The sequence below is a fragment of the Rattus norvegicus genome, chromosome 19 (genome assembly GCF_036323735.1).
Source record: "Rattus norvegicus strain BN/NHsdMcwi chromosome 19, GRCr8, whole genome shotgun sequence".
In the NCBI taxonomy this organism is placed as follows: domain Eukaryota; kingdom Metazoa; phylum Chordata; class Mammalia; order Rodentia; family Muridae; genus Rattus; species Rattus norvegicus.
This window is the reverse complement of record NC_086037.1, coordinates 61578884-61603988: the sequence shown is the minus strand read 5'-3', so window position 1 is coordinate 61603988 and position 25105 is coordinate 61578884. Positions and strand designations below refer to the sequence as shown.

The 25105-nt window shown below is 47.0% G+C and overlaps 1 protein-coding gene across 5 annotated transcripts in view; it reads left to right on the top strand.

Moving 5' to 3' along the window:
• Positions 1 to 25105, top strand: part of Cdyl2 (chromodomain Y-like 2) — a 191045-nt gene that overhangs the window by 87758 nt on the left and 78182 nt on the right. For all 5 annotated transcript variants that reach the window (NM_001106189.2, XM_039097639.2, XM_017601238.3 and 2 more), the window contains 1 exon segment: positions 24464 to 25046. In NM_001106189.2, coding sequence (NP_001099659.2) covers positions 24464 to 25046 — 583 coding nt within the window.

Below are 25105 nucleotides of genomic sequence, written 5' to 3'. Positions count from 1 at the left end.
TCTCTGGATGGAGATTCACTGTCCAAACAGAACCTTCTGAATATAACCCAATGGGTGTGGCTGCCAGTTCGACTGAGTGATTTAATACCATAAAATGATTTCAGTTTTCCGGAAGTTTATGTACAAATAGCACAGGATGCTCTTACAGGGCCCTCGGCTCCTCACGGCTCGTCTCAGAACTTTACCCACGTAGCTCTTGACCCACACACCCAGTGCCTACAGAGTGTCTTCTGGGTGCCAGGCCTTGCACAAAACATGACAAGCATGAGCAGAGGCAGCAGAAACCACTGAGCTCAGAACATCCCAGGCCATACCCACGGAGGACATCAGGGTGTCTGAAGAGAGATTTTCGTCCAGGCAAATAGAGCCCCTGGGGCCAGGGAGTAACTCTGAACCTGCCGTTAAACTCCTTTTCTAACACAGTCATGGAGGCTAAGGAAGGTGGGCTGGGTAGTGATGTGCTGGGTGTGCAAGCATGCAAACTTGTTCAATCCCCAGGGCCCATGTAGAATACCCTATCTCAGGGAGAGGGAGGGGGAGGGACAGGGGGAGGGGGAGGAGGAGGAGACAGGAGGAGGGGGAGGGGGAGGAGGAAGGGGAGAAGAGGAGGAGGAGGCAGGAGGCAGGAGGATCCCTAGGGCTTACTTGCCAGCCATTCTAATGATCTCCAGGCTCAGTGAGATACCCTAAAAAATAAGGTGGAGACCAATTGAGGAAGACACAGGTACCCACCTCTGTCTGGCCTCCACTGACATGCACATATATGCATGTGCATACATACTGGCACAAGAAACACACACATGTACACACAAGCACACACAAGTGCGTGTGCATGCGCGGACACACACACACACACACACACACACACACACACACACACACACACACAAGCACACACATCCTGACTCTGGAATCCACATGGCTTCTGATATTCATAGGATTCTCCATCCGTTGTCCACTCTATTAGCAGAAAATGTGTATTTGCCGATGAGGAACACTCAGTGCGCCTTGGGTGTTAGATTTCCTGAGTTTGTGAGAGTCAGTATTTAGAGACTGAGAGCCATCTCTACTTCATTCCTGATTGGATGAAGGCAAGCAGACATGTTTGCTGACAAGTTAGGCATGGTCCCTTCTGTTGACTACATCTCCCATCCATCCCCGGGGCTGTGCATTGCAGCTGAAGGCCATTGTTACCACACTTGCCTTTAGAGACACCGCAATTTTTCTTCCCTGGCTCCCCAGTCACTTACCTCCTGTATGGTAGAGGGAAACACGGATGCACAGGCTGCTTCTGGGGACGGAGTCACTTGGGTCCCTGACATGCCTACACATGTTTAGTTTTCTGCTTTAGTGACAGAGCAACCAAGAGCCCACAGGGGCCACCTCACATGTGCAGGAACCAGGGACCGGCACTGTTGAGACCCTGACAGATGAACTAGAGAGACTTGAGGTTACACAGAGGACAGGGGAAGTGATGGTCTACAGCAGTGGCTTCCGGCCGACCCAGGTGATCAAGTGATTACTTTTGAGGATATTCCTGTACTTTATTTTGAAACATAAATTTTATCGTATTTGGTGGGTCACAGCGAAAAGTTGCTTTGGATTTTTTTTTTTTAAGGTGGAGCGAAAGATTCTTACAACTCACTGTTCCCATTGGCTCCTAACCTCTCTGTGCTTCTGCTTTATAGCTTGGTTGGCGGGGTTGGATGAAACTGTTTGTCCTTCCCCCACTGCTGGTTGAGAAGTAGCTAATTCTGGATGCTGCAGGAGTCCTTGTCCCTCCGTGCAGTATTGAATATGGTCAGCTAGGACATGTTTCTTTTTGGGGACATTGAGCAAAGGGTGGCGTTTGGCAAATGGGTCGTGATGGTTTTATCTGCCAGCTTGGCATAAACTGGAATCACCTGGGGGAAAGAAGTTAATGAAGAATTATGCAGATCAGGCAGGCAAGTAGGCGTGTCTGGGCGGAGTTGGGAGTGTACTATTGATAGTTAATTGGTGTGTGAAGACCCAGCCCATTGTGGGTGGTACGATTGCCTGTGCAGGAGGTCCTGAATTATGTAAGAGTGGGGGAAGCTAGATGAAGGCAGGCAGGCAAGCAAGCAAGCAAGCAAGCAAGCAAGCAAGCAAGGATTCATGTGTTTATTTCCTCTCCATTCTTGACTGTGGAATGAAGCTTTAAGCTCCTGCCCTTGACTTCTCCACAGTAACTGTGACCTAGAATTGTAAGCCCTAAACCCTTTCTCCCCTAAGTTGCTTTTTGGTCAGGTATTTAGAACACAGGTGAAGTTGCTGGTGAAACTCTTTTAGGCTTAAGGAATGACTAGCTATTCAGCACCACGCTTCCCCTGCCCCGCAAGAGGGAAGGGGAGGCCCAGAGAGGTATTCAGATTTTCCAAGGCTCACACCTCAAGTAGCTTTAATGAAATACCAGGGCTGCCAGGACCCAGAGCTCAAGCTTCCTTTCCTACTTCATTCCTGGTTTTCAGAGGAGAACACTTCTACATGTGGGGAAAACCTGCTCTTGTATTCTCCTGAAATGTTAATAAAAACAGGACTTCCAGTTAAAGCATCCAATTAATCCCTCCTTGGCTTGGCGGCTCCCAGGTGTGTCTGCAGGGGTGCCTATCCACCCCCAGTCCCTCCATGAGCTGTCACTGTCATCTTCACCGGGGAGTGTAGGCAGAGTTCGGGATTCTGGTAGAAGGCTTTAGGATCAGGACTTCCTATTTCCCATGAAGAGTTTTGGCTGGCTTCATGGAGTTTAAGTGGAAATGCTCTCTTCTGGTCGGTACCTGGCTTTTATCCAAGAAGTTGTCCTCTTGATAGCTACCCTGCCCGACAGCTACCATCCCGCTACCTTGTGTCCTGTCCCGTTACGAGGGGTGTTGTCTAGCTTGCCAGTTGCTTAACAGAGCCCTGACTTTTCTGTGGATGTGTTTTGCCCTTGCGTTTGCACGTTATAAAGGGACCATAGTCTCCAGATTTCCAGCAGTGCCACAGTATTGCAAATGAGGTTTAGTGATAGACTGACAGACGGCCGGCCGTGTGTCGTGTGTCGTCAGGACTCATATTCATACTGTGTCAGAAACATGTATGCATGAGGGTAAAATTCCAAATTACTCCCTTCACATCTTAAAATAAATACCACGCTGGGTATAGGATACGCACTGAGAGATTATGTCTGATTTTAGCAACACTGGAAATTAGCGCATTCAGAGACCTCCTTGATGACTTAGCTCTTTGCGAGCTTTAAAACATGGAGGCTGGAGAGAGGCCTCAGTGGTGCGCATGGCTCTTGCAGAGTTCTGTTGCCAGCATCCACAGCGGGTAGCTCACGGTGGTTATCGCCTTACCTCCTCGGGGTCCTTTTCTAGGACTGGATTACTCGATTCAAATGCATGGTTACGACTTGGCAAATGTGGCCATGTGATGACCAGAGAATCCGTCCCATTCAAATAAACCATCTCCAGGATATACTCATCTGGCTTCCATAGGCTCCCAACTCACTTTCATGTATGCACACACAGATAGATACACATAACCATAATTCTCACTCTCTTCTTCCCCCTCCCTCCCTCCCTCCCTCCCTTTCTCCATACCTCCCTCCCTCCATACCTCCCTCCCTCCATACCTCCCTCCCTCTATGTTCCTTTCCTCCCTTCCTCCCTTCTCTTTTAACCAGGGCTTCTCTCTGAGGTGTCAATTAGGTCTTCTTGTGTGCTAACCTTCAGGTACACCTGACATCCTTGTGGTCCTTGTGAACTTTCTAACTAGTCAGTTCGATTTTTATTTCTTTCGTGTTTAATAATCTGTTATACGCAGCTATAGTTCTGTGGTTCTTGTGCTTCTAATGCTCGATGGATTATGGGAAGCCTCAGGAACTCACAGGCGTGTGTGTACACATCAGCACCATGATGCACACCCCCATGCACACTCTCAGTGTCATTTTTCTTCTGTCCTCAGGGTCTCGTTCTAGGATTGGGTTATTTGACCCAAATGCATGGGTATCACTTGGCAAATGATGCCATATGGAGACCAGAGAGGCTGTTCCAACTGTTAATGCTATATATTCCCTTATTAATCACATAAACTGTGGAAGGCCGTTGAGCAGCGAGTGCCTGTTTTGTTTGACTGGTACCCTCCATTTCTTTTCAGCCTTCAAACAGCCTTCAAACCTGGGTTGCCAGAAGGCTTTGATTTCCACCTTAAGCACAGAAACATAGGCAGGTGATTGCCCTGCTTTGCTTTGTAACAAGTGCATTTTTGTTTGCTGAAGTATTTGTGTGTGTATGTATGTGTGTATGTGTGTATGTGTGTGTCTGTGTTATGTGTGTATGTGCATATGTGTATTTGTGTGCCTATGTATGGGTATATGTTTGTGTGCATGTATATATGTGTGCATGTATATTTGTGTGTGCGTGTGTATGTGTGTGCCTGTGTATGCGTTGTGTGTATGTGTGTACCTGTGTATGTGTTGTATGTATGTGTCTGTGTCTGTGTATGTGTGTACCTGTGTATGTGTTGTGTGTATGCGTCTGTGTATGTGTGTATGTGTGTGTGTGCGCATGTGTGTATGTGTATGTATGTGTGTATGTGTATGTATGTGTGTATGTGTATGTATGTGTGTATGTGTATGTATGTGTGTATGTGTATGTGTGTGTGTATGTGTACATGTGCATGTGTGTACATGTCTAAAAACCAGGAATCCACACAGGGTAGCATCCACTTTATTTTATACCAATGATTCTACCATAACTAGCTTCATACCCTCTCTGTTCTTATACTGTGAGTTAAGAACAACTTGGGCCACAAAAGGAGCTTCTAGTTCATTCTATACATTAAAAAAAAAAGCCACAACCCCTAGTCAGCCACTGACTTTAAAGGCAAGTTATGACCGTGAGGTTGGCTTGTGGGCCTGGGGTACATTTTGCGATCTGGATTGCTAACTGAGTTTCCTCTTTGGTGAGATGTTGAGTCTCAGTCCCCAAATGCAGTGTCCCTGGCCCTTTCCCAAGGCATTAGTGGGGCTGTAGCAGGACAATAGTGTGACATTCCCTTTTGTTGTCTTTCGTGTGTGTTCATTGTACACACTACTGTGTTTCCTGGGAACATTTCCATGAAGTATGTGATATGAGTTGATGTTTCCTCTCAGACTTCTCTTCCTTCTGCTTTTTCTCTTCTCCTGCCCACTAGCTCCCTCGTCTTGCTGCCCTGATAAATACCCCGGAAAATCAGCTGAAGGGAGGAGGCTTATGTTTTGACTCCTTGTTCAAGGATGTAGTCCTCCTTGGCAGGGGGGTTCTGGAGCTTGGGGCATCTGGTCCCACTGTATGGAGAGAGGAAGCAGGAGCGATGGATTCTGGTCTCAGTTCACTCTTATTCAGTCTGGGACCCCAGTCTAGGGACAGGTGCTGCCTTCAGTTATGCTAGGCCTTCGTCCATCAGTTAACCTAGTAATCTAGGTAGACATGCCCACAGGTGTGTGTGTGTGTGTGTGTGTGTGTGTGTGTGCTTGTGCGTGTATGTATGTGCATATGTGTGTGCCTATGTATGTATGTGTGCATTTGTGTATGTATGTATGCCTGTGTATGTGTGTTTGTGTGTGTGTTCATGCATGTATGTATGTGCATATGTGTGTGCCTATGTATGTATGTGTGCATTTGTGTATGTGTGTGCCTGTGTATGTGTGTTTGTGTGTGTGTTCATGCATGTATGTATGTGCATATGTGTGTGCCTATGTATGCGTGCATTTGTGTATGTGTGTGTACCTGTGTATGTGTGTTTGTGTGTGTGTTCATGCGTGTATGTATGTGCATATGTGTGCCTATGTATGTGTGCATTTGTGTATGTGTGTGTGCCTGTGTATGTGTGTTTGTGTGTGTGTTCATGCATGTATGTATGTGCATATGTGTGTGCCTATGTATACATGCATTTGTGTATGTGTGTGTACCTGTGTATGTGTGTTTGTGTGTGTGTTCATGTGTGTATGTATGTGCATATGTGTGCCTATGTATGTATGTGTGCATTTGTGTATGTGTGTGTGTGCTTGTGTATGTGTGTTTGTGTGTGTGTTCATGCATGTATGTATGTGCATATGTGTGTGCCTATGTATGTGTGCATTTGTGTATGTGTGTGTACCTGTGTATGTGTGTTTGTGTGTGTTTGTGTGTGTGTGTGAGTATGCATGTGTGTATGTGTCTAAAAACCAGGAATCCACAAATGAGAGAAAGCATACAATACCCTTTTCTGAGAGTCTGCTTTACCTTGCTTATTTGATAATCTCCAGTTCTATCTATTTTCTTACAAATGACATAACTTTGTTCTTCTTTACAGCTGAGTAGAATTCCAGTGTGTGTGTCTGTGTATCTGTGAACATCCATATACACACATGTGTTTGCAAATGCATGTGGAGGGCAGAGGTTGACACTGGGTATCTTCGCTGAACCTGGAGCTCACTGACTCAGTTACTCTAGAAGCCAGTGAGCTGTAGGAATCTCTTTGTCTTCCTTTTCCCAAAGCTAGAGGTATAAGCACATGCTGCTGGGTCCCAGTTTTTAAATGTGGGTCCTGGGGTCTCAAACTCACGTTCTCTCTCACACTTGTATAGCGAACTCTCTCCATACTGAACTCTGTCACCTTTGCCCCTGTATGACAGTACCCTGAGGTATTATTCCTCTGAGTGAGGGGCCAGATAAGCCGTGTTTCCTGAGATCTCTGGGGCTTACCTCTCTGCATGCTGGATCTGGCTGTTTGCTTATAAATAGGTACATTTTTTTGTATACACACAAAAATTCTGCCAAAGGTTAGAAAGGGACCATGACTCCAGCCTTGGGTCTGTATGTTCTGGGTGACCTTGGGAAGCATCCTGTGCTGGGCCATTTGATGCTGTTACCTTGGCCTGGGCATTTAAAATGCTCAAACTGGACGGTAACTTCTAGAAAGACTCACGAATGCAGACCATCTTGTCCAAGGTCTTCAACACGTTTGTTGTCTAAAAAATGTTTTATTCCAGCCCCAAGTGCTACTATTAGGCAGAACCACCAAGTTACTGCCTAGTGTGTGTGAAGTGTCTCAGGGGCAGCAAGTCGGCCATTGCACCAAGGTGAGTCAGGATACCATGTTTGCCCTCAGACCTCCATCTCATGGTTAGGAAGGAGAGAAGTCCAGGCCTGACTTATCTGAGCCCCTTGATCTGTCCCTGCTACATCTCGGGATGCCTCTTTTCTGCCTTGCTTTCGTGAGATGGTTTGATTGTCCAGACTTGGCCCAAGGGGCAGAAAGAGTTCAGCTCCAAATCTGCTCCTCCACCAGTCCTTGCGTTTGTCCCAGTCAGGGTTTCTATTCCTGCACAAACATCACGACCAAGAAGCAAGTTGGGGAGGAAAGGGTTTATTCAGCTTACACTTCCACATTGCTGTCCATCACCACAGGAAGTCAGGGCAGGAATTCACACAGGGCAGGAACTCGGAGGCAGGAGCTGATGCAGAGGCCATGGAGGGATGTTACTTACTTGCTTCCCCTGGTTTGCTCATCTTGCTTTCTTATAGAACCCAGGACTACCAGCCCAGCTACCAGGGATGGTCCCACCCACAATGGCCCTCCCACCCTTGATCACTAATTGAGAAAATGTCTTACAGCCAGATCTCTTGGAGGCATTTCCTCAAGGGAGGCTCCTTTCTCTGTGATAACTCCAGCTGTGTCAAGTTGACACACAAAACCAGCGAGTGCAGTGTTCTTGCTGTCTCCCTCATTCCAGACGCCCCCTTACTGCACCCCATTCCTTACGTTTTTTGCACATGGTGCAGCGTTTTCCAGTGATTACTCTTACCCACACACACACAGATGTCTTCCTCGAGAGCTGCCTGTCATGTCTGGATAGGTTGTATAATCGAGGTTAAACATCCCAGACTCAATTGCAAATTCTCCCCATTGCATTTGATCCCTGAAATAAGCAATAACCTGGATGGTGGTCCCAGGCTCCAGATGGGAGGATTGAAGCTCAGGGATGAATGAAATGGATCGTCTTGTTCTTTACACATCGTAGTCATAGAACTTGGATTCAGGCGCAGGCGAGTTTGTTCCCAGACTGCAGCCCTTAATTCTCTCACTTTGAGAGGATCGGACTTCACCTTCTAGGTTTCGAACCCATGATCTTGTGAAAGTGTTGAGGGAAAAAAAATGTGATTTTTACAAAACATTCAATGCTATCAGGACAGTCTGTAGACACTGCTGTGGGGCAACCAATAGGTAGACCTGATCTGTGTCTTTAAAGTGATTTTATTATTGGTGTGTGTGTGTGTGTGTTCGTGTGTGTGATAATTTTATATTCTGGTTAATCATTCCTTATCTTTTTCTGTAGAGTATATATGTGTTTGCCTTCAACATAAGTGGCTTCGTTCTATATTTAAATTTTATAGCACAGTGCATCAGTGACAGGTTTATGGCCTCAAGACAATACCAGATGATCATCTCTTATGATTTGATATGGGCTGACGGGTTTCCCTCACGTCTTGATCTGGACCTACTCTGGCAACAAGGATGGACGTTCCAATAGCATGCTCTACGGGCCGTTGGTTGGGATTTCCATGTCCTCTGCCAGAATGGCATCCGACAATGGCGGTCTTAGTTCGGCACGAGGAGTTAAGAACAGAAGCTGCCACGGGGCTGGGTCTGTCCAGTTTTGACACCGTATGACACCACGTTGTTTGTTAGAGCAAGCCACAAGAACGGTCTGCATTCAAGGACTGGAAAATACAGTTCATCCCCTGGTGGGAGGGCAGTGTGAAATGGAATTACCGAGGGGTATAGGTGTCCATTCACCATGAAGAACATAGTGTTGATAGGTGTGTGTGTGTGTGTGTGTGTGTGTGTGTGTGTAGGGTATGAGATAGAGACAGAGAGACAGAGACAGGGAGAGGACACAGAGAGGGACACACACAGAGTTGGGTGTGTTTGTTGAAATCACCTGGAGTTAAAAGCCTACACCTTTCCCTCCATTGTGAATTGAGGGGCCTTCCCCTCTACTTCATTGATTCATTGATATGCCCCTTACCAAGTCCTTCTGTCCGTCTGCCAGGGATCCTCCTATGAGTCACATCCCCTAATACTCTCAGGGAAGTTCCCAGGCTTGCATTCTTTCTCCATTCATTTATTTGTCCTGCCCTGGTGCTACACTCACGATGCCAGTGGCTTTTACAATCGCATTTAATTATGTAATTGGGGAAATGCTTCCTGCTATGCCTTTTTAAAGACTTCTTGTCTGTCTTTGTTTAATTCTCCCAGTGGTTCCCCGAGACTCATTCTGTAGCGCACTAGAAACGGACTCATTGGGATTCTGACTGTAATTGCATTATATTTATTGATCAATTTGTTGCAAACTGGCAGTGTTAATACAGAAAGAATTTTCACCCAGAAGCACCCTGGGCTCACCCCCATTCATGTGAGCTTCGGAGAGATCACTGAGTAGAATCTCGTGGTTCACCCGCTTCGTTTCCCAGTATTTCCCACAAGTCCTCAGCTTTGCCGTGTAGGTCTTGCCACTCAGAGAGAGAGGAATTGTGCCCCTCTTCCTGAATGATGTGGAAACCACCACAGGAATTAAACATATTGCTTTAAAGGTTAGCAGCATTCTTGTCTCTTGGTGAGTACCTTTTTCTCGTTCCCTCTGTTAAGGACATTTTAGAACTGTTACTGTGTTTGTGAGCATGCATGGTATGCAAGCGTGTGAGTTCGTGGTATCTATGTGTGTGTGCATGGCATGTGTGTGGGAGCGTGTATGTGTGAGTGTGCACATGTGTGTCTGTGTGCATGGTGTGTGTGTCTATTAAGGGTGTGAGAGTGCATTATGTGTGTGTGTGTGTGTGTGTGTGTGTGTGTGTGTCTGTGTATATGTGCACATGTGGCTCTCTCCTTCCTCTACATGGATGTTAGAAATCAAACTCACATCTCCAGGTTTGTGCGACAAACTCTAACTGGCTGAGCTCTCTCTCTGACCTTTTTGTTTTTTTAATGTTTATTATTTAGCATTATCCTCAAATTCCTTCCGTCACTTTGCTTGTTCATTCTAGACCTTTCTATGATGGGGCAGCACGTGGTTTTGGCTTTCATGCTGTTCACTCTGTCACAAGGCCACTTCTGTGCCTGCAGTGTGGACCACAGATATAACATATAGGAAAGGGCGAGGGTGCATGCCAATAAAACTTTATTTTCCTAAACCAGCATTGAGCCATATCTGGGCGTGCTCTGCCAGGTACAGACCACTTAATTAATTTGTGCTAGCCAGTCTAGGGATATTTATTTCATTTTGAGGTCATAATACATCACCTGCAGATGTGGTCCTTGAAAGTGTCTCAGCTCTGGTCATGGACAGGTCCTTCAGTTGAGTCATTTTTCCATGCCCTCATCATTGTGGGGTTGCGAGATCCTCTGGGTTCACTTGGTGCACATCTGTCTAAGGATTTTCTGGGGACCCTGGTTCCTTCTGTTGGAGAATCATGAATGAGCGAAGTGTGTTCATGGCTGCCAGGTGTCTGCTTCTAGCCATTCTCAGACTGTGGGTATAGGAGATACTTTTATGTGTGTGCACCAACCTATGACCCTTGTGAGCATATTTCTGTGTTATAGGTGTGTGTGTGTGTGTGTGTGTGTGTGTGTGTGTGTCTGTGTATGTGTGTGATAAACGAGAGTTCACACTAATGTTTTGGACTCTGAATCCTATCAAAGGGTCATCTTAACTTACATGTAACTTCATCTCCAGTGGGGAAGCCTACAGTTTTCCAGTTATTTGTTCAAGCCTAATGTGTGTGTACATATGTGTATACATGCACATGTGTGTATGTATGTGTATATGTCTATATATGCATGTGTATATGTATATGTATATGTGTATGTATCCAAGTCTGCTTTTTGTGTTTTTTTATCTTTATGAAAAGCAAATTTATCCACTACAGTCTGGTGTTTGCCGAATTCTTTGTGATAGTTGCTTGTATTTTATCTAGTTAAAATGCTTTTTCATCCCCCGAAGTTAAGTGGGCAGCTCCATTCCCCACCCCCTACATTCAGACTTTGTCGTACCTCTGTGTCCTCACAACTGTCATCCCATCCTAGGTCCCCTTAGCATTTTGGCAGCTTTGTGTGTTTGGAGGGCAGAGCTCAAAGTCGGGTGTCCTCCTCAATCAAGTTCCTCATTATTTTTTTGAGACAGGACCTCTCAGTGAACCCACCAAGCCCTAGGGATCCTCCTGTCTCCACCACCCCTGCTCATTGTATATGGCTTTATGTGAATTCTGGGAATTCAGGGCCAGGTCCTTAAACTTGTGTGACAAGTATTTCATTGAGTTCTCTTCACAGCCCACCCCCAGCTGTTTTTTTTTTCTTCTTCCAGAATATGTATGTATATTAAAGGTCACTGTGGTCTATATATAGTTCAGTAGACTTTGACACCTGTGTAGAGTCACACACTCATGCCTCATCATGTCAGGCAGTTGCAGCCCATAAAAGTCCCCCGTGTAGCCTTGTGCAATCATACCCCCCCCCCTGAAGTGGCTTCTGACACCCACAGATCTGCCCATCTCTGTGGTTGTAGCTTTTCCGGGGTACCATACAAATGGAGCTGTGTGGCAGCCACAGCCTTTGAGTCTGTCTCCTGCCACTGTGCAGGACGACTTTCAGATCCATGCTGGTCGCTGTGTGCGAGCCGGCCACTCGCTCTCCCTGTCATGTCTGAGCAGGAGTCGGTTCTGCAGATTCCTTTCAGTTTGTTTATCTGCTTCCTTGCTGCAGGATTGCTATTAATTCGAGATTGGCGCGGTTATAAACAACGCCACTGTAAGTGTTTGCACACAGGTTTGATTGATTTCCGGTGTGTATTATATTTCCTTTTCTGTTTTTCTCTCTCCCTTCATTCTTCATGCTTAATTCTGTTTTTAAAGCTGCTTTTATACCAGGGCCCTTCTTTCACCTGTGTGTTTGACTTAAAAATGCTCATTTTCTTCTCTAACATCCGTGGGCCTTTACTTTCAGTAAACTTGTCCACTTTAAGTGTCGGAGTGACTTTTGACAGATGTCTGTTTCACAACTGTGGTTAAGTCGGAGAATGTTTCTACGTCTCAGAAACTTTGCTGGTGGCTCCCGTCACTGTCTCAAGCCTGCAGCTGTGCTACCTGCCCCACTCACTCCGTCCTCCGTGGGACTTTGATCCCGGGCCTGCATGTTGCTGGGTACAGGATCTCCCAGATGCTTGGAATCAGCATCGCGCCTGTGCACGTGCTCTTAGCGGCTGCACTTCTCGCTGTTCTGCCCTTTGCCAAGTGTCTCTTGTGTGGATATAATACAGCTTATTCACTTTTGAAAGTATTTCCTGGCTCCGTTTTCTGTCTGCGGCAAGGAAAAATGCCATGACTATTCACATCCTCTCATGGATGTTATCTGCTTTCCCTGAAGGCAGCGACCTCTTTTCTTTTTCAAAATATATGTAAACACCCTTCTTAGATGGAACCCCAGGGCCTTGAAGAAGCTAGACAAGCTCTCTTTCCCTGAGCTATATTCCCAGCTTGGGAACTGTGGGAGGCCATTCTCCAGTGACAGGATGCAAAAGTTAGACACCTATCCTTCACTCTTCTCCATGTAAAACCACCTTCCCTGTGTGTGTGTGTATGTATATATGTATGCATGCATGCATGTGTATATATGTATGTATGCATATATGTATATGTTTGCATGTATGTATGCATGTATGTATATATGAGCAAGTATGTGTTCAAATATGTATTCATCTTTGTATGATTATATATTTGAGTGTAGATGCATGGTTTATATGGTTACATGTATGCATATATGTACCCATGTATCTCTTTGCATGCATGCACACATAGGCATGTGCGTGTGTGTGTCAGCCATATATCACTGTTGGATATGTCTTTCCCAGTCTATTACTCTATTTTTGAGACAGGGACATGGCGATTTGGCAAGGCTCGCTGGCCACTGAGACCCAGGGCGTCCCCCTCTTGCCACTTGCCCAGGAGCATGAAAGCCTCTCTGGGTGCTTGAGAGTGCAAGAGCATGCCACTGTCCCAGGGTTTGTGTCTGCATTTTACTGAGGGAGCCGTGACCACAGCCTCTAATCTCGTGCTTTCTGTAATTGTTACCTGAAATGCTTTTAAACTCGCATTCCACTCATGCTCTCTGTTTGTGCCTTGTTGGTTAAGCACCTCATGTTTGCTTTTGATTCTCTCATCCTCTGGACGTGTCAGACTGAACTCTAGATTCTCACTTAGTCTCACTGTTTTTCCTCAGCCCACATATATGTGTGTGTGTGTCTCCTGTGCTGTTGAGTGTCCGTCCACCTAACAAAAACTAGAGCCTCATGGGAAGGGGGAACCCCAAGTTGAGAAATTGTCTCCAGCAGATTCCCTGTGGGAAAGTCTATGGGGGCATTTTCTTTATTAATGATTGATCCGAATGAGTCTGGCCCAATATGAGAAGTGTCATCTCTGGGCAGGTGGTCCTGGGTATAAGGAAGCAGGCGGAGTAAGCCAAAGGGGTGAGTGTGGGATGGGAGTAGGGTATCAGGTAGGGGGTAGGATAGCGGAGTTGGGGGTTTAGCCATCCAGTGAGCAGAGTTCCTCTATGACTTTCAGTTCCTGCCTCCAGGTTCAGAGCCCTGCCTTCCCTCTGGAGTTTGTTGGGGGTTGGTTTTGGGCACAGTGTATTCAGGTGCTGATTACTGTGTCCAGAAATCTGGTTGCAGTCCAGATCTTGTTGACATTGCAAGCATTTCCTGCCTCAGTGTTGTGTAAAAATTTGTTTTTCATTCCTTCAGATTGGTTAATAAAGAGCTGCTCAGCCAATAGCTGAGCAGGAGAGGAGTCAGGACTTCCGATCCCAGGTAAAGGGTCCTTGGTGAGGACCGGACAGTGAGGGGGATGTGTTGTGAGGTGAATGAGATCGTCACCAGGAGGAGACAGATGGAGTAGGAGCCTCCAAGATGAGACTAACGTGGCAGGGAAAGGACCACATGGCTGGGAAGTAGGCCAGGCCACTGTAGTAGAGTTAGAATGGATGAGAAGCCTGCCCAGATATCATACAAGAAGCTCATCAATAAACGGATCAGCTGTCCATGCCTGGCGTTATTTCAAGGCAAAGGAAGGCATGGAAAAGCCCAGCACTTTTACCGTGGGTTGTGACCCGGCAGTGGTAAGGTAAAGGAAGGCCTTTCTTCCTCAAAGTTGATTTTGATCATGGTGTTTATCCCAGCAAGAGAAAGCATCTGGGGACACCTCCTTATTCTGCCTTCTTGAGTTTAAATGTATATTTGTTTGTGTGTGCATGCATGTGAGTTCGTGTGTGTGTGTGTGTGTGTGTGTGTGTGTGTGTGTGTATACATGGGGATCAGAGGACAACTTACAGGAGTCAGTTCTCTCCTTCGCCATGTGAGTTCCAGGGATTGAACTCAAGTCATATAACTTGGTCTTGCTGCTCCCCATTCCCCCACCCCCAAGCCTTTTAAGTTAAAAGATTTAGGCCGCAAATCAGTTTTTGAAGCATGTATTTGAGCCATGTTTTTGAAAGTGGGTAATTTGTGTTATGGTCCCTAAAACATGAGACAAGATCCTCCTCTGCCTCAGAAGACTACTTAACCAGTAGGTAGTTGTGGACAGTTCAGCGTTTGGCCCCTCCGTGTGTGTGTGTGTGTGTGTGTGTGTGTGTGTGTGTGTGTAAATATATAAGCCACATGAGTGTGGCTGTCAGCGGTCACTGTTGGGTGTCTTTGTCACTCATTACTCTTGTTGTTTGAGACAGGGTTTCTCAGTAAATCCAGAGCTTGCCATTTTGGCTAGAAAGGTCTTTCAGCAAACCCTGAGATTCTTCTGCCTCTCTTTTTACCTCACAGAACTGGTGTTCAGGTGTGTTCCTCCACACCTGGAACCTTGGCTCTATATGGGTTCTAAGGCTCTAAACCTATCCTTGACTTTGCCCCAGAAATGCTTGTCTAAGGAACCGTCTCCCCAGCACAACATTAATTTCTTCATTTATTGTGTTTTAATGTCTCCCAAATTGCTCTTCCGCATGGAGGAGGGCTGTTGTGCGACAGAACGGGGTTTAACTTTCTGAAGTGAAGATGTTTTGTAAGTTGAGAAGCAGAACCTTCGTGTTCTTCCTCCTGCCCCTCCCTTCACCGTCAATGAATGCTTTCCGGGACTTGCAGACTTAGGGCAGAGAGCTTTGTTTTTTCCTCTGCTGTGTCTTGATGAACATCTCTGTCCCATTTCCTTCAATAATGTTGGTTGGATCTCTGTGATATCTTCTCACCCCTACTCTCATTTTCGCTGATATTTCCTTTAAAATCGGTGGCCTTTTCCCTGCCATCCTGGGGAGTGAATGAGGCAGTGGCTGATGGCCCCCTTCGGTCTCCAGCTTGATTCTGGACTTTCCTGGTTCCTGGCTCACTCTTCCTCTGGTGGGCTCCTTACATGCCACTCTCTGTCCCTGTCTGTCGGTTTCTTCTGATCATCTGTCTCTAGTGCATAGAGACACCTTATTTTCTACAGAAATGGAAAATTCCACCTGCGGTCTTTGAAAGCATATAGCATGATGCCTCGTTAGTGTGACTTTCTGCAGAGTTCTGGGCAGTGGCCATGCTCATATTGTAGACGTCCCTACGACAATGCTGTGTGTTCCAGATGAGAGTCAGGCTTCTATAGGGACAGGGTTCCCATCAGAGGATCAGAGCCCTGTCTTGATCTTTGTCACCGGGTTGCCAGGGAATCTCCAGGTCAGACATCACCCAGAAGTGCATTCGATTTATTCAAGTCTGGGTCAAGTGTCTTGATGTGGCATCCGGGTCCCCAGGGTGGTGTTGCTTCGCAGAACCCCCTTCTTCCTGCCTTTCTAACGGGGACACCCCGCACACCAAAGTGGGCAGTTGCTTCCAGAACTCTCCCTAGCCTGTCTTTCTTTCATTCAGTTGCATTTGCACACCAAGGGAAGTGTTCCAGGATATTGACAGGATTCAAAAAGAGAGGTCCATGTCCAGAAAAAGGAGCCCCCTTAAATTGCTGCCGCCAGGAATGGGAACTATTAGAATCATATGGAAATCAGTATGTAGAGTTCTCAAAAAATAAAGAAAAGAAAAGAAAAAGAAAGATAGAACAACCATGTGACCTATCTGTGCCATGCCTAAGCGTTTCTCGGAGGACTCCACGTCCTACCACAGTGACCCTTACACATCCGTGTTATTACTGCTGTGTTCCTAAGAGATTGGGAATGGAACCATGCTAGATGTACGCCAACAGATGAATAGATAATGAAGATCTGGTATGCATATATAATGGACTAACATGAAGCTGTAAAGGAGGACAAAGAACTTTGCTGAAAAAGGGGTGAATTTGGAAATCATAATAAGCCGAGGTGACTAGTAACTAGAAAAAAAAGTCAAAACCAGTGTATTTTCCGTGAAAACCCTCGCCTATGATGTAGCCTTGCCCATAACGTGTGCTTGTAGGTAAGTGTGGGGTAGGTAAGACCTTTCTAGACATCTAGGGGACGCCTATGTGTCTAGAAAGCAGACAGACAGAGGGTGATGAGTAATTGCGGGAGTGGACATAGGAAAAGAGCCAGGGGGTAGGGCTCCAAGGGAGGAATAGGGCAGCGGGGGCTTTCGGGATGGGGAAGGGAGACTTTCAAAAGCATTTGTTTAAAAGTGCCTTAAAGGTCTCTAACGTATTTAAATGTGAACTAAAAACACAGAAATGTAAAAGAGAGAAAGGGAAAGAGTTATATTTGTGTCTAGGAATGGCTACTCTGGTGATGTCCGTTGGTGGGAGCTTCTTTTTTTCCTGTTTGTTCTCAGAGGCCAATGCCCGGAGTTCCCAATCCTGTGCGCTCAGAAGCACTGCATTCAAGAGCCTGAAAAGTCCCGGGTCCCACAGATATTGTGGTTTTTCTCTTCCGCCTTCCCTGGGGAGCAGAAGGTTGAAGGAAGGATAGGGCAAGTGATTGAGGATTAGGGATAGGGGCCTACCCAGCATGCCACGGGGAAACCCAGGAGTGTGGTCATTGGGAGGGTAATCCGACCATGTAAATGGGCCGCAGGTGTGCGGGTAACCTCAGCATGGGTGAAGAGAAAGGCTCTGAGGGTACAGACGCTCTGTTGGCCTTCTCAGGTTGGCCCCATGACACACAGTAAGGGGCCTATATAAGGCAGTCATTGATAAGGCGGGGCCTGAAGCCGAGGTACTGTGGGCCATTTTGAGCTCTGAGGTGAGGTCCCGTGCGTAGGTCCTTAAACCTCCGGGAGCCTCATTTTGTCTTCTATCAAAGAGAAGATAAAACAACCTCACTGCATCATTTTGAGGATGAAGTGGGTTAATGTGTAGGGAACATGTACATAATGGCTGGCTGAGTAAATATTGGGCATCGCCTACTGTGTTTGCCCCTAAGCACGAGTTGTGGCCCCCCTAGTGGGCGTGGCCACTCGTGGGCGTGACCACTCGTGGGCGTGGTCACTCGTGGGTGTGGCCACTCGTGGGCGTGGTCCTCGTGGCCAGGGCATGGTTCCAAATTCTCTCTTCCTTCTAGCATCCTTGAGCCTTGCCCAGCTCTTTCTCAGCTGTTCTTCCCAGGCAGCTCTGCCTCTCTTCCTTTGTCCAGCCGCCTTCCCTTCCTCTTCACAGCACTTTCCTCATTCCCCCTTACACCTCCCCTGGCACTCACTCTATGCTGTGTGATTTCCTACAGGATGAGGTATGTCTCTGTTCACAGTGACCATCCAGTGAACCATATCCGTGAAGTGGTTTCCCGTTCTCATGCCTCTCTCCCTGCATAATGACGATCCACAGAGCGGGTGCCTGTCTGGTGGCTTCCTATATAGGTCGCGTGTGGCTAGATAGCTAGGGAGTTGAGCTATTGAGTCCCGTGACTTTGAGTTCAAATCTTGGGTAATCAACTTCCGGATATGTGGTGCAAAGGAGTCACCCATCCTCTGTGAGCCTCTGGTCTCCCCACTTGTCAAATATTGAGAATAACGCCCTGTTGAAAGACAGGGCACAGGGATGCAATTGAACACTTTCGATTGAACACTTTGTCAGGGTTTACAGAGTTCCTGGCACTTCCAACGTCATTGTTTGTAATGAGACAGTCATCCTGGGGTCACTATGACACAGGTAATGATCGAATCAGGACCATCTCCCCCCCCCCCCCACCCCACCCCCGTGCCTCATAGTAGTAGCATTGTCTCAAGTTAGCTGGGATCACTGAGTGTAAATGTTAATTAACAATTTAGTCAAACCCCAAGGAATAGAGTTCAGCTTCTCATATTGCTCCTCTCTGAATAAAAAGGCGCCCGTGGGGTGTGGGCATGCCAACTCTTCTAATCCTGTTTATGTGTTTGCGGGCACACATAAGCATGCAGAAGATGAATTGACAGTCCTTCCGTTTGCAAGGAGCGAGCTCTAGATAACGCTGGTGACCTGTGCGGGTAGGTGAAGTGTCAAGAGATGGGGTCGTCTAGACCAGGGGCCACACCTCTGCTGTCAGGAGGTGTGAGGAGTTGGGAGCTGGGGCAGAAGTGTGTGTGGGGAGAGGGGGGACGGGAAGAAGTGTTGCGATCACAGGCAAGATCAAGTCCCGATCACTTGAGAGCCTCAACCAGCAGAGAAAGAAGCACCAGCTCTAGTTTGAGGTCCTTCTCAGGAGAGGAGCCAAAGGGACACAGGGAAGGAGTGTGACTCAGTGGAGATGACAGAGACTGAAGTACCAGGAGATGCTTTTTCCTTTGAGTTCCCTGGAGGCATTTTGGTCTTTCGCTAAAAGCAATTATTTTTCAAAGTCTGAAAAGTACCTTTCTTGTTTGTTCTAAAATCCTGGACAAAGCCAGGTAGGGCAGTTATGTCCACTGAGTATGCTTCTCCTGTATTGCAATACTTCCACTCCTCCTCAGTCCTGCTGGTAGCTGGTATTAAATCCATTTCACACATGTGGAAACTGAGGTCTACAGTCACTGGGCAAGTTTTCAGTCATAGGGGGAGAGGATGGCAGAATCAACAGGTTTCTTTTTTCCTTCCTTGAACAGCAGGCTACTGGGAATGATAGGATATTATCAATTCTACTTATAGTTTGTGTGAGGGTTTCAATATGCTTGGCCCAGGGAGTGGCACTCTGAGGAGTGCAGCCTTGTTGAAGTGGGTGTGGCCTTGTTGGAGTGGGTGTGTCACTGTGGGTGTGGGCTTTAAGACCCTCATCCTAGCTGCCTGGAAGCCAGTCTTCTCCAAGCAGCCTTCAGATGAAGATATAGAACCCTCAGCTCCTCCTGCACCATGCCTGCCTGGATGCTGCCATGTGCCCATCTTGATGATGATGGACTGAACCTCTGAGCCTGTAAGCCAGCCCCAGTTAAATGTTGTCCTTATAGGAATTGCCTTGGTCACGGCCTCTGTTCACAGCTGTAAAACCCTCACTAAGACAGTTGGTATTGAGTTAGTTTATACGTCCAGTGGCTCTGTGAGTAGATAGAAGTGGTGGTCTATTGAAACTGTAAGTATCTTGAAGAGAACAGAACTGGTTCCCCTTCTAGTGTGGCTTCCAGCCATCTATATACTCTGCACCCTTCCTCACAACTCCTAGATTCTGGAGCAGCCCTACAACGTGCAGCCATCGTCTGTACTTGGAAGGATTTATTCAGGGAGATAGACACCCTCTCTTCTCTTAGGGAGCTGATTGTCATTTGAGATCACTTTGAGCAAGGTAGGGAAACATTCTGGTTATAGACACCAGCAAGCTTGTGGCCACAGGAGGCTCTACACAATTAAGTAACTTCTATTGTGGGTTGTCTGTTATCTGCAGCCATCCAGTGAAATGGGCCAGTCACTTCCTCCTTGCTTGTTGCTGTATGAGTCACCAGAGGCCCAAAGACAATTACAAATGTGCTTAGGAACACATAGGTAACACATAGGTTTATAATAAGGGGTTTACACAAGATGGTCTTGCTCCAAAGCCTGGGTTCTTAGTATCGTACTAAGTTCATTTTAATGTGACCGTCTGTCCGTCTGCTCATCGCTTCATGAGCCTGACCCTCTCTACCCATTCTTTTCCCTGACATTTATTTGTCTGTCAGTCAAGGATTTACCCACTCACCCATCCATCCATCCACCTTCCCAACAAGCCATGGCGGCTAGCAATCCATCCAAGCATCCATCTGTCCATACATCCATCTATTTGCCATCCATCCATTTAATCAATCGCCCATCAGCTCCCCAACCATCCATCATTTACCCAGACATCCATCCATTCATGTAACCATCCACCCTTGTATCTGTCTACTTATCCATCTGCCCATCATCCATCATGATCCACCAGTATGTATCCACCCGTCCACTGTCATGTCCACCCACTGTGAGACTTGAGACTTTTGTCTTCTGCTTTATCTAGGGGAGGAATCTCTTTCCTGCAGGAGCCAAGCCTGTGCTTTCTAGAGCAGAGACCTCCATGCTGTCAAACACCCCTTAGCTCCCACTGACACCCCAGGCTGGCGTTCTTTGCATGCATCGGCATTCTGAGCACTGTCAAGTTGTGTGTTCCCTTTTTGGGTCCTCTCAGCCGCCCAGAATCTCTCCCCATAGTGTGCTGCAGGCCCTTTCAGAAACCCTCAGAGCCCTTTGAGGTGTTAAAATTGTCCAGCATCACCTTTGACTACAGGTTGCGGGGGCAAGATGAATTGAACCTAGTTTCATTTTTTTAAACTGTTACTGAGTTGGTGTGGATTATGCAGTGCATCTAAAACAGAATCTTGTGAGGAAGGGAATCGTAATAGAAAGGGGTCAGTTTAAGGAGGGATGAATCAATTAAGGAGTCCGTTATAATTGACTGAGAGGCAGTATTATGAAGAGGAAGTGTGAGCTAGCTGGGTTTATATTTACTAAGGTAGAGCAGTCCAGGCCACCACGTTACTTCTCATGGCTTCTGCTGCAAGTTAACCACCAGGGAGGTGATCGCAGTGGACAAAACTTCAAACTCATATAAGTGGGGTCATTTAAGGGGCCCCTTACATCCATTAGCTTTCAACAGTTCTCACCCTCGCTGCGCCCACCTCTACCTCCTTCGCGCTCTTTTGTAAGCTTCAGGAGCACAGTCTTTGTAGCTCAGCGTCGACGAATCGGAATTTCATTCTGTAACTATATCGTATGGCCGTTGAAACACCTAGTTGAAGAGTAGCGACGAATCATGAGAGGACACTTACCTAGCATTCCATAAGGTCCTGGATCCTGGGTTCAGTCTTCAGTTATCACCAAAGGAAACAAACAAATATGTTCGAATGCTGTGTTTTTAAAGCTTTTCTTAATGGAAATCGACCACTTGGAGCTGTAGAACTCAGATTTGCCCGCCTCGGCCTCCCAAGCACTAAGAGTAAAGCATGCACCAGCACATTTCTAGAAAAAAATATTTTTATGAATTCTTAAGTTCTGTCCGATAATAAAGTATATTTCCATCACACCCCCATTCTTCCCTACTTCCCTAAGTTCTCCGAGATCCAGCGTCAGTCCTCTCTCCTTCTAGACTTTGTACTTTTTTCGTTCTCCTCTTTAGAACCTGCAGAGTCCAGTTTGTGCTGCCCATATGTAAATGAATGTGAGATTTCTCCCAGAATGCCATTAGTGACGGGGGGAAGGCTAGGGGAGGCTCGCGACCCCTTCTCCCTCCATGCTGGACTGTTGATTGTCTTGTTATACAAGTACTGCACAGGCAGCCACAGCTGCTCTGAGCTCATAAGTGCCGTGGCCCCGTCCTGTCCAGAGGACGCTATTTCTCTCAAGTTCTCCTTCTTACTTCTGCCCCCTCTTCCTCAATGATGCTTGAGCTGTAGGCTGCATAACTGTGATACGGAGAAGTCTCATTGAGAGCCAGGCAGTCTGTAGACACTTAATCTTTGCTCTCTGACCAGTCACCACTGGCAAAAATACAAATTCAAATCAATAACAAGGCTAGCCAATGAATTTAGGCCACGTGAGATGAGTCAGCAGGTGAAGGCCCTTGCCACCCAACCCGATGACTCAAGTTTGATCCCTGGATCCCACATGTGGAAGAAGAATTAATTCCTGTAAGCTGACAACTAGTCTTTACAAGTGCCCAGTGGCATAAGCACCCTCCCTGCCATAATAAATAAATGTTTAAATTTTTAAATAAAAATGACCCTTCTCTTAGATACATCAGCTATTAGTACAAACCTACACCTATCTCTATTCTACTGTGGCTTGTGCTCCTGGGCAAGTGGCCTCGTGCACAGTGTCCTGATTGTTTTTGGTCAACTTGACATATACCTAGGCATATCTAGAAAGAAGGCATCTGAGTTGAGAAAATGCCTCAATAAAATTGGACTATAGGCAAACCTTAGGGCATTTTCTTGATTAATAATTGGGGTAGAAGGGCCCAGCCCACTATGGGCGGTACCAGCACTAGGCAGATGGATTGGAGTTGTATAGGAATGGGGCCTTGGGGAGCCATAGAGAGCAAAACTGCTGCCAATTATCAGCATTCCAACATGGCCTCTGCCTCAGTTCCTGCCTTGCGTTCCTGCCCTGACTTCCCTCAGTGCGACCTGAGAGATGTGATCTAAAATAAACTGTTTCTCTCCCGAGTTGCTTTTTGGTTGTGATGTTTTTAATCACAGCAATAGAAACCCTAACTAATGTACACAGTCCCTTCACCTGTCTGATGGGAGAATGACAGTGATTCCCATGTGCTATGCCTGGCCCCTCTCAACAAATGCTGGACCCCCCTCTGTCTCCAAGCTGCATTCCTGCATGGAAGCAGGGGGGTGGAGTGGGGCGAAGGCTGCATCAGGGAGAACCCAGTTTTATTGATGCAAATCCGCTTTGTCCAGTGTGAAAGATTTGTGCAGCTGAGACGGTTGGCCTCACATAGCACTTGAGAGACAAAGTTTAGGGTGATAATTGTCCCATCCCAGGTCTTCCGTCACCAGCCTTGGGACTTAAGCGACTCAATCTCTCTGTGCCCGGAGCCCTCATTGTAAAGCGAAGACAGAGGAGATGCTTGCTTTTGGGGAGGTCTGGAGAAAATGTGATCTCAGGCCATCATCCAGTACAGTATCGGCCTCAAATGCCTAGCGTATGTTAATGAAAGCTGTACATTAGATTTATTATGCAAAGACTGGAGAGATGGCTCAACAGTCAAGAGCGTGTGCCATGCTCTTGCAGAGGCCCCGAGTATGGGTCTTAAAACTTGGTTAAGGGGCTGGGGATTTAGCTCAGTGGTAGAGTGCTTACCTAGGAAGCGCAAGGCCCTGGGTTCGGTCCCCAGCTCCGAAAAAAAGAACCAAAAAAAAAAAAAAAAAAAAAAAAAAACTTGATCAGGCATTACCACCTGTGACTCCAGCGCCAGGGGATCCAACACCCACTGCTGGTCTGCCCATGTGCTCTACCCATGCACTAACCCACCCCTCAGACTCCTGTGCATAAATACAAAAGTCTTCTTAGAGGAGTTATTATATAAAAATAACAGCGATATCGCGAAGATAAGTTAGTATGATGCCATCTATATTGTGGCTCAGTTAATATTACTTTTATAAGAGTTAGGAACCTTTGACTGAAGGGGTTTTCAAAGTCAGGGTCTACTCTGCAGCCCTGAAAATAAGGATCCCTAGAGAAAGCTTTGTAGTAGCGGGATTTCAACAAGAGCATGGGCGCGCCCAGCAGGGTGTATGGGCTGAAGAGCCACCATGGACACGATCGTGATCGTGATGCTTTAGTTTTGAGTGGGAGGGGCTAGGCCACAGAGTCAAACGCAGGGCCTCATGTCTGCAAGGCTAGGCTAAGGCCCTGTGCCTTAAGCTGAGCTCCAAACAAGCCAGCTCCCTCCATAGCTCTCCTGGAGCGTTACCTTGCTCTTTTTTTTTTTTTTTTTTTTTTTTTTTTTGCCTGAGATTGACTAGAACAAAGACCCTTACCCAAAATAATAAGCACCAGAGCCTCAGGGTAGCAAAGGCTAGGCGGTTTTATTTTATGACCTTATGAGGTCCTTCGGCAACCCAGATAAAGTTCTGCCAAGAGAGTGAGTTCTGCAGGAGTGCATGGGGTGGTTTCGTACACCCGAACACAAGGCTTTCCTTGAACACCAGGGAGGCACAATCTTGCATGTACCCTGCCACTTTACACTTATCTGTTTCTCAACAGAAAGCGCAGATGGCTTCCCCTTCTACATGTCGCATCCTTGTCTGTCTTAAAGCTCGTCAAGTACACAGCACATCCGCAGGCTGCAAGCAAGCCTGACTGTTAATGAGCTTGTTCCCACTCTGAATCTCTAGGTTGGGTGTTGGTGGCTAGTCCATCAGATGTTTAGCTGGTTCTCTGAGTCTGTTTGTCCGTCTGCGGCTGGACCTAAGGTGGTTTGGGTCCCTTTGGAAAATGATCTTTGGGTTTTTCTTCTCACTGCCTCATCTTGCATCCCCCAGGTTGAAAGGATTGTGGACAAGAGGAAGAACAAGAAGGGGAAATGGGAATATCTTATCCGATGGAAAGGCTACGGCAGCACCGAGGACACGTGGGAGCCGGAGCATCACCTCCTGCACTGTGAGGAGTTTATTGATGAGTTCAACGGGCTTCACTTGCCCAAGGATAAGAAGGTGAAGTCAGGGAAGCAGGCCGGAGCCTCCAAGCTCCTTCGCGATGCCCGCAGTCTGCCAGTGGAAAGACTCTCCCATCGACCACTGGAACCCGGGAAGAGCAAATCAACTTCCCACAAGCGGAAGCGCGTCAACTCTCCCCTGTCCAGATCCAAGAAGGGGTCTTCAGGAAAGGCTCCAGACAGGGCCACCAAGACCGTGTCCTATAGGACTACCCCCAGTGGCTTGCAAATCATGCCCCTGAAGAAGGCTCAGAATGGCTTGGAGAATGGAGATGCTGGCTCAGAGAAGGATGAATCACACTTTGGAAACGGGTCCCATCAGCCAGATTTGGAGTTGAATGACCAGCTTGGAGAGCAGGAGACCAGTGATTGCGACGGGACCCACTCTGCACTGGTGGAGAATGGAATTGGTTTGTGGCTTTTCTTTCTCTCGGGGTTGGGTTGGTTTTGTCTAGCGGCCAACTGTTTT